At 54.0% G+C, this 16,384-nt stretch overlaps 2 protein-coding genes across 2 annotated transcripts in view; one reads left to right on the forward strand and one right to left on the reverse strand.

Annotated features, from left to right (window-relative positions):
• Positions 1 to 7,060, reverse strand: part of LOC130888848 (maestro heat-like repeat family member 5) — a 74,301-nt gene extending 67,241 nt beyond the window's left edge. The window contains exon 1 of the mRNA XM_057792211.1: positions 6,940 to 7,060. Coding sequence (XP_057648194.1) covers positions 6,940 to 6,980 — 41 coding nt within the window. The 5' untranslated portion in view covers positions 6,981 to 7,060. The remainder of the gene's footprint in view (positions 1 to 6,939) is intronic.
• A 255-nt stretch (positions 7,061 to 7,315) lies between these two features.
• C17H8orf90 (chromosome 17 C8orf90 homolog) lies at positions 7,316 to 8,075 on the forward strand. Its single transcript, XM_057792212.1, has 2 exons — positions 7,316 to 7,361; positions 7,615 to 8,075. The coding sequence occupies exons 1-2, from the start codon at positions 7,316 to 7,318 to the stop codon at positions 8,073 to 8,075; spliced, it is 507 nt and encodes a 168-aa protein (XP_057648195.1).
• The last annotated feature ends 8,309 nt before the right edge of the window (positions 8,076 to 16,384 follow it).

The following is a 16,384-nucleotide window of genomic DNA, read 5'->3' on the forward strand; positions in this document are numbered from 1 at the left end:
TCTTGGTCCTCAGACTTCAGACATTATCTGTGACTTGTGGATGAGTGGACCATCTGTTATATGAGTCCAGGACCCTGTGGTGATAGCAGGGCCTAGGCTGGGTCTGGGACTGCTCTCGAGGGCTCTAGCTGAGCACACAAAGTGCTGTAGTCTCCCATCTGGGTGCTATTGCATAGACACCCCCCCCCACTGTCCCTCACAGACACAGCTGGAGTGAGGCCAGCCTGAGGTTCCAAGTAGAGGGCAGGGCAAATAGCTCCACAGACTAACTGCCCAGTCTACCTTTCACTGACCTGAGGCCCAGTGACTCCGAGGCCCGGTGTCAGCTATTCAGCCTCTCCCTGCCTCAGTCTCCCCACCTGTGAAACGGGAGCATGTCTACCCAACTCCTGAGATGCTATGAGGCTTATTGAGGGCAGAGTACCTCAATACAGAGCCTGGGCAGGCTAGTGGCATCTTGGTTCTGGGGCTAAATGGTAGCCACCATCCCAGTCCAACAACAGTCTGCCAGAGATGGCAACAATGCCAGTCCCGGCTGATGGTGCTTAGTGTCACAGTGCTCAGAGTTGGGGGTTGCTGAGATTCACCCTCACTCCCAGAGTGCGGGACACAAAGCAGGAAACCAATGCTCAATGGGGGCAGAGCTTGGTCCAGACTTCCTGATGTTCATGAGCCCCCAGGCTATGCATTCTGTCTCAGCAGCAGAGTTGGGACCCAGGTTTGTTGGAGGTCCTGAAACCCCCTCCCATCGTAAGGAGACTCACACCTACCCACTCACGAGGGAGGTCACAGCACAGCTGGTTCTGTGGCTTCTACAAGTGTGTGGTGGCTCCAAGGACCCCATAAAGATTTTTGTCTGGGACCCTTGACCAAAGGTGTGCAGGAGCCAGCCAAGCAGGCTTCGTGGGAGATTCCTGAATTTTGAGGAATTTTGGGTGTTGGTTGCTAAATAAAGCCACAGAAAGCTTAAGCATTATCTTGAGTCCCCCAACTCTCCCTTGCTGGTTTTGTGGCCATGTCGCTGTCCTCTGTGCTGCTAAGATCATTACTGTATGCTACACCTGTGTGACTGCCAAACTATGTAACAGTGAGTGACTTTGTGGGAGCCACAAGCACCCACGGTGTTCATGAGAACCTGAATTCAGCCAAACTCCTAGTTGTGCTGTGATTGCGTTAGTCTGCCTGTGAGCACCGCCAACTTCTGCCAGATATAGGCTCCCTGTCTAGTAAGGGCCATTGCTTCCTTTTGTTACCCAAAGGTCAGATGTGGCCACTGTCCTGATCTGGGATGAAATTCAGAGACGGCCATAAATTGGTTAAGGCCACACAGCTGTCAGTAGCAGAAGCAGGACATAAACTCAGGACATAAACAAGTCCAATGTGGGGATGAGGCCCCATGGCCATCTGGAACCCGTTTTCCTGCGTCCTGCCTCAGTGTCTCACCTGCTGGGCCTCCCAGCTCCCTCATATGGCCAGTAGGTGGTGCTGTGGTCACAGACAGGCCTGTGGTCAGAGGGCTGTGGTGGGGGAAGTTTGAGGAGGGGGATGCAAAGGCTGGGACTCCAGGGAGTCTGCCTGGAGCCCCTGTAGTGAGCTGCTCCCCTATATTACCCTCCTCCAACTGAAAGCCAGCAGTGGGGGACTTACGGGCTGGGAGGCCAGTGTCTTACCGCCTTAGGGGGACTTACGGTGGTTTTGTCTTGGACCCCAGTACCAAATCCTTGCATACTGGCTCCCCAAGCAGACCTGACCCACACAGGGTAGTCCTGGTTGCTTCCAGGCCCATCCTCTACCTTTCCCCAGCCCCCAGTGTTCCAGTGATGCTAGTTTTTGTTTCTTATTTTCCCCTGCAACATGGGGTCCCTGGAATTTGCCCTCGTCCTAAGGAAACACAGTACACCTTCCTATCTCTTCCTGGGTGCCCCAGTCCTGGTCTCTGGGAAGCCAGTCCTGGTTTGTCTGGGTTCTAGGGCTGCAGATCCTTGAAGAGTGTTGGGCATAGTGGGAGAGGGTTGGGGGAGCTGTGTTGTTGATATTGATGGAGGGGCCAGGTACACACCTGCACCCCTCTTTTCAGCAATACAGTGCAGCCCTTTGACCAATCCACAGCCTCTGGAGACATCAGCTTCAGGCTCGGAAGACCTTTAGAAGAAAACTCAGGGCGGGGGAGGGGCGGGCAGCTTGTGGATATTGGTCTCCCTGGATGAAAAACCAAAAGCGCAGTTAAAAGGGTGGAGATGGATGCGGGAGAGACAGTATCTGAGCAAAAAAAAAAAAACTAACAAAGCACAGGAAATGGCAAAATTCAAAGGCAGCTCCCCACAGCCAGGGGAAGGTACTGGCGGCTGTCTCTCTGGTAAGGAGTTACAGCCAAACAGTGAAAGAAAGCACTCAATTCATCAACAGACAGACAACCCCCAACAAAAGGGCAGGGCAGGACAGGCTGACATCCTCCAGAGTGGACAGACACCTGGCTAGCAGATGCACAAACAGGTGCCTCCATCACCGGAAACCCAGGCAGGGCCATCAGAGCCTCCGTGAGCTGTCAGTTTTCACCTGTCAGGACGGACTGTCAGAAAGCAAGACTGGGGGTGTGGAGGAGGGGAATGCTCCTGCCCTGTGGGTGAAGTGTGACATGGTGCAGCCAGTCAAGAAAACAGTATGGAGGTTCCTCAGAAAATTAAAAATAGCACTGCCATATGATTTAGTAATCGCCCTTCCAGGCACACATCCAAAAGCATCAAGATTAGGATCTCGGGAGGTGTCACTCCTTGTTTGCCAAGGCAGCCACAAGGACAGGATGCGGGAGCGACTTGCGTCCATCTACGGCTGGGTGGATGGGGGCGCATGATGAGGCACCCAGGGGAATACCATCTCGCTCTTAATGAGGAGGAAAGCTGACGCCTCAGGTGTGGGGCTGCTCCTGAAGACCCTGCACTAAGTGAAAAGAGCTGCTGCAGCAGACAGCATGGCTACAACATACAAAGCCAGCAGACTCCCAGGAAAGGTGGCTACAACATATGAAGCTGGTAGACTCCCAGACAACATGGCTATAACATACGAAGCCGGCAGACTCCCAGCAGTGGGGGGCGGGATGCGGATGCTAGGGCTGGGGAAGGATGGGGGCTGCTGGCCCATGGCTCTGGAAGATGAACGAAGGCACGCTGACATACTGAGGGTGTAAGCTTATATGTGGGGATCATGGGACATAGACCCAAAGCTCTGCTGAGGTGGAGTGATATGGGGAGCCAGGAAGTCATGCGAGCAAGGTGCATCCCACCCTTTCTCAGAAGTCTGCCTGTCTTCTTGGTTAGACGTAGGTAGACTGTTACTGGGCACATTTTACAGACAGGAAAACAGAGGCTCTGGAAGAGACATGATGACCTAGGCCACAGTGAGTGAGAGTCTCATTCTGAGCCCAGCCTCTGTGGGGCTCTTTTGTGCCAAATCTGGGTGAAGACGGGGGAAGGACTGTGGCTGTTTGGGGACCTGAACTTCAGCCCTCCTGCCATGACTGAGCAGAGAAAAGGGAATGGTCTTGGTATGGGCTGCAAGCCACACAAGTCAAGGAGGGACCAGTTCAGATTGGTGATTTCCCATGAAGGCTCCGCGGACTTGGAGGTGCAGCGCCGACCAGGAGGGCTTCTTGGAAGGGGAGAGAGAGTGGTACTGAAGGGCAAGAGTGTGCTTGCTCTGTGGAGGATGGCAAAGCCCTGCAGGAGGAGTGTGTGTGTAGGTGACTCTTCCATGAAGGTGGGCCCATTCTCCTACTGTGGTGCTGCTGCATCAGTCAGTGCAGCCATGTAACAAACAGCCCCTGGCAGTGAACTTGCTCACATGATGGCTGGAGGTTGGGTCTTCTCTTCCCCAGGCCCCAGGCCCAGTTACAGGCATGGACATTCACTTCTTCTAAAGTTACCTTGGCTTCTGGGCTTTCTTACAGCCGGCAGGCATGGATGGAGGGGAGCCACACAGCCCAGCCTCATTCAGGGATTATGGCTTTGCTGGACTATGAATATTTTGGGTGGCACCACAGAATGGCTATACTACAGTGCTCAGCGTTCTGATGAGGAAGCCTGGCTGCCCACAGTAGTTCCCGCTAGAGTTTCTTACCTTGGCAGCCCCACATCCCTGATTCTTCTACTGGTGCTATGTCCATTAGGGCGGGGGTGTGAGGGGGGAGCGCAGGATGGACACAAATCCACAGAGGCTTCCTGAGATAGGAGACCTAGTCGGGTCCAAATCTAGAGCTGGGATGGGAGCTGATGATTGGGCTTCTGGGTTCTGGGGACAATCCTGGGGTGCCCATGGCAGGGGAATCCATTTCTCAGCAGCCCTGGGGGCACAGGCTGGGATGTGGCTACCATATCGAGCTGAGACAAGACGGGACACACAGTCACCTTCTGACTCCTATGAATCCCACCCTTGGGCCCCAGCATCCCCCCTCCCTAGATGAGGCCCCTTTAAATGCAAGGTTCTGTCTTCCAAAAGGCCCCTCCCAGTCTCCTGGGTAGCCAGGTAAACAAAAGTGAGACCCTAGCTTCTGACATGGCTTCCCCTTGCTCTGGGCATCTTAGCCCCACTGGTCTGCCCCCGCCTCCTGTGGCCACTCCAGGTGAGACACTCAGAGGATGAGTGAGGAATTGGGGGAGGGTGTGTGAGAACTGGGAGCAGTGGTCCAGAAAGTGGGGGCGGGGCCCAGTCAGCTGAGGGCTCTTCCTCCCAGCTGAGCTCCTTCCTGCTTCCTCTCTCCTTGGCCCTCTAGGGGAGAACACACAGCCTCCTTTGCTCTGGCCACACCTCTAGGACCCCAGGACCTCAGCCCTCCACCCCTATGGGGACATCACCCTCTCTGGTCACCATTTTCCTGTCATCCCACCGAGTGGCTCATGCCTCTGGATTCCTCTGCTCCTAGGAGCCTGTTTCCCCAGCATGGTCAGGACCTGATCAGCAGGTTCCTCTATATCGACCTCAGGATTCTTCTGGGTTCTGCTCTCTTGAGGAAGCTCCTGTCCTACTTGGCAGAACCACACTCTGTTTTTAAACCATCTGCCTGCACTCCCAACTTTGTCTCACTCACCCCACCCTAGCCTTCTCTTTTTCCTGTCCTTACTTGGCAAATCCCTCTCCCCAGTGCTATCTCACCCTTGCCTGTGTCCACTAAGCGGGCAGACAGAACCAGGTCTTCACCCTCTTAACAGCTGCCTGTAGGGTGCTCCAGCAGGCCAGGTGGCTACTTCCTTAGTTGCCTGACTTCTGTCCTAAGCAGCAGCCAGGGGCCTTCTCTCTCTGTGCCCCTCCTCAGCTGTGAACCTCTTTCTCCAGGAATCCGCAGTCATCACAGGAGGACTCTGGAACCGATGGTACTGACCCTGCTTCCAGTCACCTTCTCCACTCCCAGCCGAGGCCAGCTGCCCGCCCTTTTCTCTTACCCAGCCACACCCCAAGCTGCGCTCCCTCCCCCCTCAGGCTTTCCTTAGAGGTGGGTGGCCAAGCCTCCCTCCCACCTCAGGTTTTTCTCAGCCTTCACCGCAGAGGTGGGTAGCTCTGTGTTTCCGCTCTCAACTTCACGTCCCTGGTAGTGACTGCCCCACTTCTCTGCTCTTCATTTATAGCAAAACTCTGCCAGAAGGTCACTCATCCGCCCTGCCTCCAAATCTCTCTTTCATTTGTTCTTGAACTCACTCTAATCAGGCTTAGTTTCTGTACTTACCTGAAGCAACTCAGGTCAAGGTCACTGATGACCTCCACAATGCTAAATCTGAGGGCCAGTCTCAGGTCTCATTTGACTGTGACCCACTGACAGCAACTGGCTCAGCCCCTCTCTGTTCCTCCTTGGTCCCCTCCCTAGCTACTCCTCTCTCTGACCTGTCAAGGACAGATGGCCGGCCTCAGGCTTGGTTCTGGATCTCCTCTCCTCTCTTCTCTCCCCTCCTCTTCTTCTCCTGTCCCCTTTACTCTCTCCTCTCCTCTTTTCTTTTTCCCTCTCTTCCTCTATCCCTCCTTTCCTCCTTTCCTTGGCAATTTCATCTACTCTTTCGGCTCTAACTACTACATCCCCCAGTCTATCTCCAGTCAGAGACAGTGCTCCCCACTGGTCCACCTGAAGACTTCAACCTGCCCCAAATCAAGCTCTCCATTCCCTGGCCCCAGCAGCTTCTCTTTTGCTGGCCTTGGAGTTTCCCTTGCTCACAATGCTCCCGTTCCACAGCTCCACTCCAACTACCTTCAAGACATCTTCAGAAGCAGGGCTCTCCTCTCTGTTGCCCTGGCTCCAGATGCCTTACTGGTCTCCCTGCCACTGCCCTCCTACCCTCACCTCTGTAAACTAGACTTATCTGGAACAAGGCCAGTCTGATAAAACCACCCCATCCATGCCTGGGGCTGTGATGGGGTCTCCGCTCCCATTTGCAGTCCCTCCATTCTGCACCAGCACCTCAGAGGAATTCCTACAGCCCCTTCTGTCGCTGCCCCCCCCCAACACCCTGGCACTGAGCAGTAAGGCAGGGACCCCAGAAGACAGCCAGGGAGACGGGATCTCATTGGCCCTCTGAGCTGTACATCGAGGGCACAGCCATCTCAGGCCTGGCCTAGCCCACTGGGCTAGGCAGGTCACACCTGCTTCATCTCTCCCCTCCTGGCACAACACTGCTAGTGTTGCCCAGGGTTCATACTCAAGAAGGCATTTGCTTATCTGAAGGTGGAAGAACAGGTCTGGCTCATGGCTGCAGAGAGTGTCTAGTACAGAACGTGACTGTCTGTATACAGCAGGTCCTCAGTAAGAGCACTGTGTAAGAATTATAACCAAGAGGCTCAAGGGCATAGATGTGGCACTAGGAGGTTTATCGCAGACCTCCTGCATGACTTTCCTGTTCTTAGACCTTCGCCTATAGCCAAGATGCAATGTTGACCCCCATTGTGTTGTGGGAACCCACATACCTGCAAGCTGGAATCCTCCAACTCCTAGGACTGATCCCCATCCTGGGGTCCAAGCATCTGCTGCCATGCCAGGCTCCTCTACCCCATCTCTCCGGCTGAGTGCTCCACTATCCTTATCCATATTTCTTCCTCATGGGAGCCAAGTTGAAGACCCAAGGCCGGGTCCATAGTTGCTGTATCCAGAGCAGTCAGGGTGGTTTCTACTGAGTTACTCAGTCACTTTCTGCCCCAACTGCTGCCTGTCCACCACCTGCTTGGTGAATCCTACCATCTTGAGCTTTTTGGACAAATTACCCCCTCCCCATCTTGAGCTTTCTGCCCAAGAGCCTGACTTTTTTCATACTCTTGGGACTTTGCTGGCCTCCACAATCTGTTGATGCAGTCCCTCAGCAAAGTGGACAACTTCCCTTTTGGAGGGAGAGGTGACCAAGAAGGCAGGAAAAGGGTCAGGGATAGAGGCAGGCCACCTTGGTTCCATCTAGGGTTGAGAGCCTCTCAGCCTCGCAGGCATTGTCCTCGGTGTTGAGGGGGGCCCAAGCTCTCACTTCCGAGTGGCCCTCACCTCGTTCTTCTGTCCCGGTGGCCTTTCCTTCCGTTTCCTTGCCCTTTGCGCCCCTAGCCTCCCCGCGCAGAGACGAGCGTGGGGCCCTCCGCTAACTGTTGCGCCTGTCACAGGTCCCGCTGCACCCCCCGCGCCGCGCTTCCCCGACATCTACGGCGGCGACGCGCAGCTCTGGGAGGCGCATTTCCGCGGCATCGGGCGCGCCTATCGCGCGCTGGGCAAGGAGGACGACTTCGCCATTCGCGTGCTCACAGAGGACTTCACGCTGCCCTTTCCGTTCGCCTGGCCACCGGGGCCCGACCCGGCCACCGGGCCGCTCTTCTACGATCCGCGGGACCGCACGGGCTTCGATTTCCTGCTGCGCGGCCCCGGCGCGTCACCTCCTGCGCTGCTGCAACCCCTGCACGCCACGGCGCAGGCGGCCGAGCGCAAGCGACGCCTGGAGCGCCTGGCGCTGAGCTATGCGGGTGCAGGTCGGCCTCATGGCTTGGTGCTGCTGGCACCTGCGACCGCTGCCTTCCCGCCCGAAGCGGGCTGTCCTGCTTGGCGCGCCCTGGGTCGCGACAGCGAATAAAGCCTTTGCCTCTCCTGTCCCCTTGTCCCGCATCGCCCTGCACCTTGCGCCAGAGAAGCCCGGGAAAGGGTGCGGGACACAATGCCTGCACAAACTCCATCATCTAGCCAGTCTGTGAGCTAGATGAAAAAGGAGACTCAGGCAGGCTGCGAGAAGGGTCGGGGAAGGCGGGAAGTCAGGCCCTCCACCCCAGTGTTGTCTCTCTCATGCAGCACCAGGATGGGAAGTTATGATCTCACCTGGCAGAAAGGAAGGCGAGGACAGCCTGGCCTCCAAAGAGTAGCTGGATGTTGACTGCCCTTTACCTCACTCCAAGTGCCACAGCGTTGCTGGTTTCCATGACAGCCGCTAGAGATGCACAGGGATAGAGTGTATGCGCGGAGAGCATGTGAGAGGCAGTGTCAGGAAGGAGTTCTGACTGTCTCCAGCCTGTCTTCCTCTTGGTCCCCTCCCAGAGCGTGCTGTCGATGTCTCCCTTGAAAATCTGAGAGGCTTTCCTGGAATGTGGCACATGTGACCAGGGCTTCCAACCTGTCCCTTTCTAGGTTGCACATTCCAGGGAGGAGTCTGTGTCAACAGTTAGTGGGCTGCAGGGAAGGATTGCCTAGCCCTGGAGGCTTCTCTTAATCTTGGGACATCAAGCAGCAAGGCCGAGTGGCCTTTAGTGAAATGACCAGTCTCTCTCCTGCCTGGGAGACTTTGGGTTCCTGGTGTACAAGGGGGCTGGTGGGCTGCAGGCCCATTCCCACACAAGAGCATCTGGACTCAGAATTTGGTTCTGCTTTTGTTTGTTTCTTCCTATCCAGGAGTTATTTATAATTTCCCAGCGCTGAGGAGAAAAAAAAATTCCCAAGTGCTGGCAGAACAACTTAGACGGAATGTTCACTTTGGGGGATGAGGAGGAGAAGCAGGGGCAAGCAGGAGGAGAAGGGGGAGGAGGAGGCACAGTACCAGAGACAGCTTGGGGCTATGCAGGAGGCAGTCTTTTCCTTCCTCCCCTCCATTGCACTGCCTCAACTGAAGTCTCTGCTCTAGGCTTCTTCTCTACTTGGGCATCTCTTCAACGCTATAGAGATGTCTGATGGCATCACTGTAATACTCCCTGGCATCAGATTCCTAATCGGGCCACACCCGTCTTGACTCTGGCTAGTGTCTGTCTGTCCATATAGTATACTATCTGTTTAGGCTCTTTAAAGACAGCATCTAGATTTGGAGGTCCTCCGAACACAGACAGGGCATCCAGGAAGTCAACTGGGTAGGGAAGGGGGCCAGATATAAGCAGTTCATACTGTGGGCAACTGGAGGGCAGTGCCCTCTGGCTCCCACGCAGAGCCATGCTCCCAGGGACAGGAAGTCAAGTACTTAATCACTGCCTCTCTGTCCTAGTGAGGAGTCCTCTAGGCCAGTAAGTCCTGCAGGTCAGCTTGCCCTGTGGGGGAATGGAGCACACGCCTCCTCTCTCATAGCATCCGTAAAGTCATTTTATGACTATGCTATAATAACGAAAATGTGGGGGTTGGGCTTTTTATGTTTTTAACCTCGCTTTTCTGGAAATTGATTTTCAAAATAGTTTTCAAAGTCATGTGGTTAAGAGCTCAGAGACAGAGCCTTGAGCCAATCTGAGAATATAGGGCACCAAGACCCCCCCCCAGTGAGTTATCAAAACAGGAAATTAAACATCACAAGGAGATGCAGGAGTGACGTGAGCAATAATGGTACGAACTATTCCCAGCAGGATGTCAAACCCTCTGGGAGGGGGTGGCGCTTTAGCTAATGACAGGATGAGGAGGAAGCTGTCCTGTGGGTAGGGAAGGGTGCCTAAGGCAGAGGGGACAGTGTAGGCAAAGGCCAGGCAGTCCCAGGGAGTGGCAGCAAGGATCAAAGCCCCTTCCCCAGGAGTTCTGTCAGGCTGATCTCAGGTGGGCTTCAACCACAGGAGGGATTGGGGTGATCAGGTAGCTGAAATGGCCAGAAACATCGGCTTCAGGAAAGGTTTGCTCCCCGGATTCAGGGGTGTCACAGAAACCCTGTCTTCCAGCTTGCTGGTTGTGCCCAGAGAGGAAGCAATTCTCTTCACCATCCACCTTCACCGTCACCCCGGCCATGGACCATAGGCTTCCACGAGCTGTTTCAGAAAGAACAGACATGTAGAAGACCCAGGGGCTCAAATGTGGTCCATGGTGAATGTGTTCCCATGCCCCAGGAAGTGCCACACATCTGTTGACACTAGTCTCTGTTACCTGAGTCAGGAAGACAGGAACATATTGGGTATGCCACAGAGCTATGCTCCCTGGGACAGGAAGTCCAGCGCTTAATCCCTGCCTCTCTAGAGGCATCCACAGTGGGGGAGATTGGAAAGGGTGATGAGAGCTGAGCCACAGGCAAGAAGGTCAAGGGTGTGACTCCATGGCCAGCTCCTGCTGAATCTCCCACGTCCCACTGTACCCCCAGGGAGCATGCTGTCTTAAAGAGCTACGGACTGGGGTCTCTGCAATTTGTGGAAAGTCTGGCCACACACCTATGTGTGCTAGGTGGTGTTGAGGCTATGAAGGTAGCTTCAGCCTCGAGGAGCTCTCAGATGGAGGTGGGAAATCCTGGGCAATCCTTCCTGGCCTCCGCTTCCCCTGTGGCCCTCATTACAGAGGGGGAGCACTCACAATGCTGTCAGCCGCCAGGGACAGCACTCACAGTGCTGTTTTTGCTATGGCCACTGGCATGACTTTCCTTGGGCTTCATCTTCTGGGACTCCTGGCCCCTCCTCTCTAGCACCGATGCTGCCTCCAGCTGTCTGCCTTCCAAGTCTCCTGATGTCTGGATCATAAATACATGAGGCATGGCCTAGTTTCATTTCTGCCGCTGTGGTGACATTCTGACAAAATGCAGCTTAGGGGAGAAAGGATTTATTCAATGAACAGTTCTGGGTTACAGTCCATCATTGTGGGGAGTCAAGGCGGGAACTTGAAATAACCAGTCACATCATACCCACAGTCAAGAGCAGAAAGACTGCTTGCTTGTGCTCAGCTCAGTCCTCCGCTTTTAGTCAGGTCCCTTGCCTAGGGAATGGAGCTGCCTACAGCAGGCTGGATCTTCCCACATCAGTGAATTAAATTCAGGCAACCTTCCCACATACCAGACAAGCCACAGGCCAATCCAAGGTAGACAACCTCTTTCCTTTATCTCTGGTGATTCCAGGCTATACCAAGTTGGCAAAGCTAACCATCAAAAGGCCTCAAACAAGGTGAAAGACAGAGGTGACAGAATTCTGTGAGTACAAGGTTAGCTTGGTTTAACACAGTGAGCTCCAGGCCAGCAAGCGAGCAAGCGAGCGAGCAAGCAAACAAACACCGCAAAAACCAAACAAGCCTTAAAATCATCTTCAGAAGTCGGGGAAGTGTCTCTTCTAGGGTCATAGAGCTTGGCCTTGAATGGTGGCACTTCACCTCCACCTTACAAGGAGCTAGGGTGCTGAGGGAACACCCACACTGGCGTTTCTAAGCTGTTCCTTGTATGTTCCCCTATCTTCAGGGCTAGTCAGTCCTCTGCCCCAAGTGTAGCAGTGCTTCCCAGGGCCCCTCGCCCTCGTGGGAGCCTGAGTTGCCTACGGTTTATCTGTCTCAGCCTCAGGATGTATCCACCTAATAGGGCATCTGACTCCTGGGTGAAGCACCACCCCATGGTGGTAGGATCTCTGGCCAGGTGTGCACATGGCAGAACTGCACACAGCAGGTGCCCTGAGCAGCCTATGATCTGGGATAATCACCTTTCAAAACCAAGGCAGGGCAGCCTGGGGCCCCTCCCATTCTGGGAATGGCAGAGAAGGGAGGGAGGGAGGAGTCCAGGGTACACAAGCAGAATCAAGAGGCCAGCCGGGTCCTGTTCCCCTAACAGCGGCTCTAGGTGACTCCATGCCTTGCTATATTAAAAGGAGACTGGTCCCTGCTTTGATTCCCCAGGCTGCTAGGAATAGAAGTGGGACCCACCTCCCCAGGTTTCCTCAGGAGCAGATTCTGAGGAGCCGTGAGAATGTTTAATTAATTGCAATTACAATCTTCAAAGGAAGCCCTGGGTTGGAAGTTGTTCCTAATTACTGTGGTATGATGTCGGCCGGCTCCCTGAATTGATTGTGTTAGACTTTCCGATGGAGGCGTAATTGAGTCGCTGTGAGGATCTAGCTTACGTCCCTCCCCTGTAGATAAAGCCTGTGTTCAGCCAAGGCAGGGGAGGCAGGAGGGCAAGGGGGGCGGGGTAAGGGCAGATGCTGATGCCTGGAGAAAGACCTTAAGGCCAAGGTTGAGACTGCTGGTGGGCAGATCTAGTGTGAACAGTCAGGTGGGCTCCACGTGGTCACCTCTGCAGGCTGCTGAGTGGCCCATTTAAGTCTGCTGGCATTTCTGGGTGTGGTTGTTTCCCTTGGGTTATGAGAAGATGGGGCCAGTAAGCGACCCCTGCTAGCCACCGAAATGCAGACACCATGTCCTTGCCACTTTGTGGGTCAAAGTGTCATGGTCGGAGTTGAGCACGTGGAAACCCCTTGTCTGTTTTGGTGATTGATGGCAACTGTGCCTAGGTTTCCCATAGTTCACATCCTGGGGCTAACTGGGGTCAGGGTCCTGTAGTGAGGATAGGAACTAAACCTCTGAGATGTGAGGTTGTCTCGTGGTAGCATGGCCTATGGAGCGAGGGCACTCTGGCTATAGGACTTATGAAAATGGCTTCGGTCCTTCTGGGCTGTGACTCTGTGTGACAACCCGGCTCCTACAAGCAGCAGATTTTGGCCCCACCACACACCTAGGCTTATTTGGGAAGTGTTTTTTTTTCTTTCTTTCATGACTTCCTTTCTCTGTGCCTCAGTTTCCTCACCTGTAAATCTGGGCATGGGAGTGTGAGCAGGCAGTATGTAACCACTTCGAACAGGATCCCAGGATGTTTCTCCGAGATCAGATTTGGGGGATAGGGGGGAGATTGGAGGGTATCTGTGGGCAGTGCTAGTGAGCTGGCAGGGCAGGGCCTGGTCTGGATTCTCACACCATGGGGAGGAGGGATCTAGAGGCAGCAGCGGCTACCTGAAGGTGTCCTGATGCCCAAATGACCTGTGGAGGTCATTACCACACTCGGGATGGGGACGGGGGGCGGGCAAAGGCTGGAGGAGCAGCTGAGGCTTAGCTTTGGAGGCCTTCTAGGATATGCCGAGGATCTGAGCCCCATGAGGGAGGGCTGCACAGGTGGCTGAGTACTGAGAGGCCCCAGGATAACTGTCCTCAAATCCTCCTCCTAGCAGGCAGGCCCTGAGCTTCTCATCAGGGAAATGGACTGGCAAACACTAGTCTCTATGTGGGTCTTCTCTTCAGGGCTGTTCCTGGCAGTCTGCTGAGACTAAATTCAAGCCCAAATAGTTGGGCTGTCCCTGGGGTGGTGAGTGCTCCCTGGCCCCCTAATTACTGAACACTAATGAGCCTTAAAATTCAATTAAGAGAAGGAGCTGACAACCCTGTGTCCCTTCTCTCTGAGCTTTGGGTAGAGGAGCAAGAACCTCAGGAGGGTGGGCAGATGAGGTGCCGGGCAGATGAGGCGCCTCACAGCTGCTAGGAGCTGGGGGTCTGTGTGGGTTACCAGGCATCTGGAGTGCAGGTGTGTGCAGTTGTGGGCCCCAGGAGACAGGGATGAAGGGATCGACCCAGAGTGACAGTAGAGATTCGATGTCAAATAACTCCCCAGCCCTAGACCTCATGGTGGCTCCCATTGAAACAGTTGTGGAAACAGAGACATACAACAAAGGCAAGAAGAGTGTCTGGTACCAACTCTGGGCAACCAAGTCCTGGGCAAATGGGTCTCAATCCTGTTCTCCCTGGGAAGTGAAAGGACCCTTGTGTAGATAGAAGGACTCTGCCTGACGTATCTCAAGGACTGAAAGACTTCCCAGACATTCAGAGCGTCTGCATGTTCAGTGTGTGTGTGTGTGTGTGTGTGTGTGTGTGTGAGAGAGAGAGAGAGAGAGAGAGAGAGAGAGAGAGAGAGAGAGAGAGAGAGAGAGAGGAGGAGCCATGGTGGCCTCTGATCCCAGCCTGCCATTCCACCATTGCCCTTTGCCCAGTCCCAATCCCAGAGCACGGACAAGAGTCTGGGAGTCTCCACACTGCCCCTGCTGGGGCTCAGCACCTGTGCCAAGGCCATGAAGATGCCAGCACTGCCCACTCCTCCTGTTGAGCTTCCTCCGGGCTGTAGTGGACTTCTCCATTAATCATTGCTAATTGCTAGTGGGAGTCTTTCTTGTCAAGAACCATTATTCCTGGGAATAAAGAGAAATGAAAGACATCTCCTTTCAGGGAGGCAGCTTGGCCTGAGGAGAAACAATGGCAGGCCTGAAGGAGGTCCCCTGACCTGGTCCACTTCCAGGGGTTTCCAAAAACGCATGTGACAAACGCAGGCTCCTGGCTTTGGCTGAATGCGCAGAGAAACAGAACATCCATCTTGTTCTCACATTTTCTAAAGTTGTTGTGAGTTTCCTTGAAACCCTGAGGGCTTTTTTTTCTTTTCTTTTTTTGGCAACAACAGCTGGGAATAAGTTGACACTTTCCACTTATTTCTGGGGACTGGTGCAGGAAAAGGGGGCCTGCGCTTGCCAGCCCGTGGTCCCAGATCCCCTCCTCTAGCCAAGTTCTACTCTGTCTTTGGGCTTCTAGAGCTGGTGGCCAGGGCCCTAGGCTTTCTAAGTGATCGGTAGGGACAGTGGAGTGGCCCACAGGGGCATAGGGCTGGGTTTACATGTATTATTATCCTGTGGGATTTGAGACCAGTTCCCCTCGAAGGACCCAGAAAATAGGTGTGTGTATGTGGGGGGTTGTTTCTGCACGTTGTCCCTTTTAAGACCTCTCTATACTTTTGTTTCTTTGGAACATGTCTTAAATCATTTTTTTAAAACTGAAATTTTGGCTGTTATTTTTTTAACAGAGTGTCATGCCTGATGTAACTCACTGCTGAATGAAACCATATACACGGGGGAAACACAGGATATAAGTAGAACACAGACCTGGAACACAAGCACTCTGCACCCATGTGTATGTATAATGCTGTTCCGTGTGTGTCTGTGTTTGCTTATGCCGTGTGTGTGTACACACGTGCGCCTGTATGTGTGCAAGTGTCTTTCTGATGTGCATGTACTGTGCCATACATGCATGTGTGCATGTGTGTACCTGTGTGTGAACATATGTTCTTGCTTGTGTACACAGGAGTGCACAGAGGTCAGTGTGATACATGCACGTGAGCTTGTGTCTCTGGGCTCCCATGCCAGCTGTTTTCCATGTGAGTAACAGGAAGGCTTTTGTGGCTCTGGATCCCCCATTCAGTCTCACACTCTGTCACTGTAGCCCTGTGAATTTCACGTTGAGGAGAGACTGAGGCAGAGGGTAGAGGGCTAGACAGGTCTCCATATAAAGAACTGGCCCAAAGCTGGGCGATGGTGGTGCACGCCTTTAATCCCAGCACTCGGGAGGCAGAGGCAGGCAGATCTCTGTGAGTTCGAGACCAGCCTCGTCTACAGAGCTAGTTCCAGGACAGGCTCCAAAGTCACAGAGAAACCCTGCCTCGAAAAACCAAAAAAAAAAAAAAAAAAAAAAAACCCCAAAAAACAAAACTGGCCCAGCCCAGAAGGATGTGGCCTGGGATCCTTGGATTTTAGTCTTGACCAGCATCTCACACAGACGCACAGAGCTGGCAGGCTGACCAAACATCTGACAGGTGAGACACATTGCTTTGAGGCTCGCCCCTAGCCTTATGAGGTCTTGGGTCCTGTCAGGTCTTTGTCCTCCTCATCAATCCCTCTCCAGAGTCACCATACCCTCTCCTCCCGCTGCTGAGGTCTAGCACCGGAAGGTCAGCAGCTGTGGCCAGACCCAAGACCCTCCCACATCCTCCCAGGTTATGGCCTCATTTCCAGGGACAGCTCCAGAGCCCCCTTTGACCTTATCTGGAGCCCCTGTGTTCATTGTGCAGCCTGCAAAAGTACTTCCACATGTGCCTGCTGGGCCTTCTGACTGAACTGTGGACTCCCAACCCACATCTCCAAGCCACAGTGATGGTGGTGGACATTCTGAGCAAATGGTGCCATCTTCCCTTCTGGCTGCGTAGACTGATGAGGCTTCCAATTCTTTGCTTCCTCTTTACTACCTCATATACTCCTGGAGAGAGCACGGACGAAAGTCAGAAGGACCCAGGCTCAGATCTGCACATCCTCTTCCCACTATTGACTGGGACAAACATCTCCCTGCCTCGCCTTGCATCACCCTGTAAATCAGGACGCTGTGAGGATGAGG

The sequence above is a fragment of the Chionomys nivalis genome, chromosome 17 (assembly GCF_950005125.1).
Source record: "Chionomys nivalis chromosome 17, mChiNiv1.1, whole genome shotgun sequence".
Lineage (NCBI taxonomy): Eukaryota > Metazoa > Chordata > Mammalia > Rodentia > Cricetidae > Chionomys > Chionomys nivalis.

Coding starts and splice junctions, on each gene's coding strand:
- C17H8orf90 (XM_057792212.1), top strand. CDS start 7,316: ATGCAGTCCCTCAGCAAAGTGGACAACTTCCCTTTTGGAGGGAGAG. Junction 7,362..7,614: donor CTTCCCTTTTGGAGGGAGAG/GTGACCAAGAAG, acceptor CGCCTGTCACAG/GTCCCGCTGCACCCCCCGCG.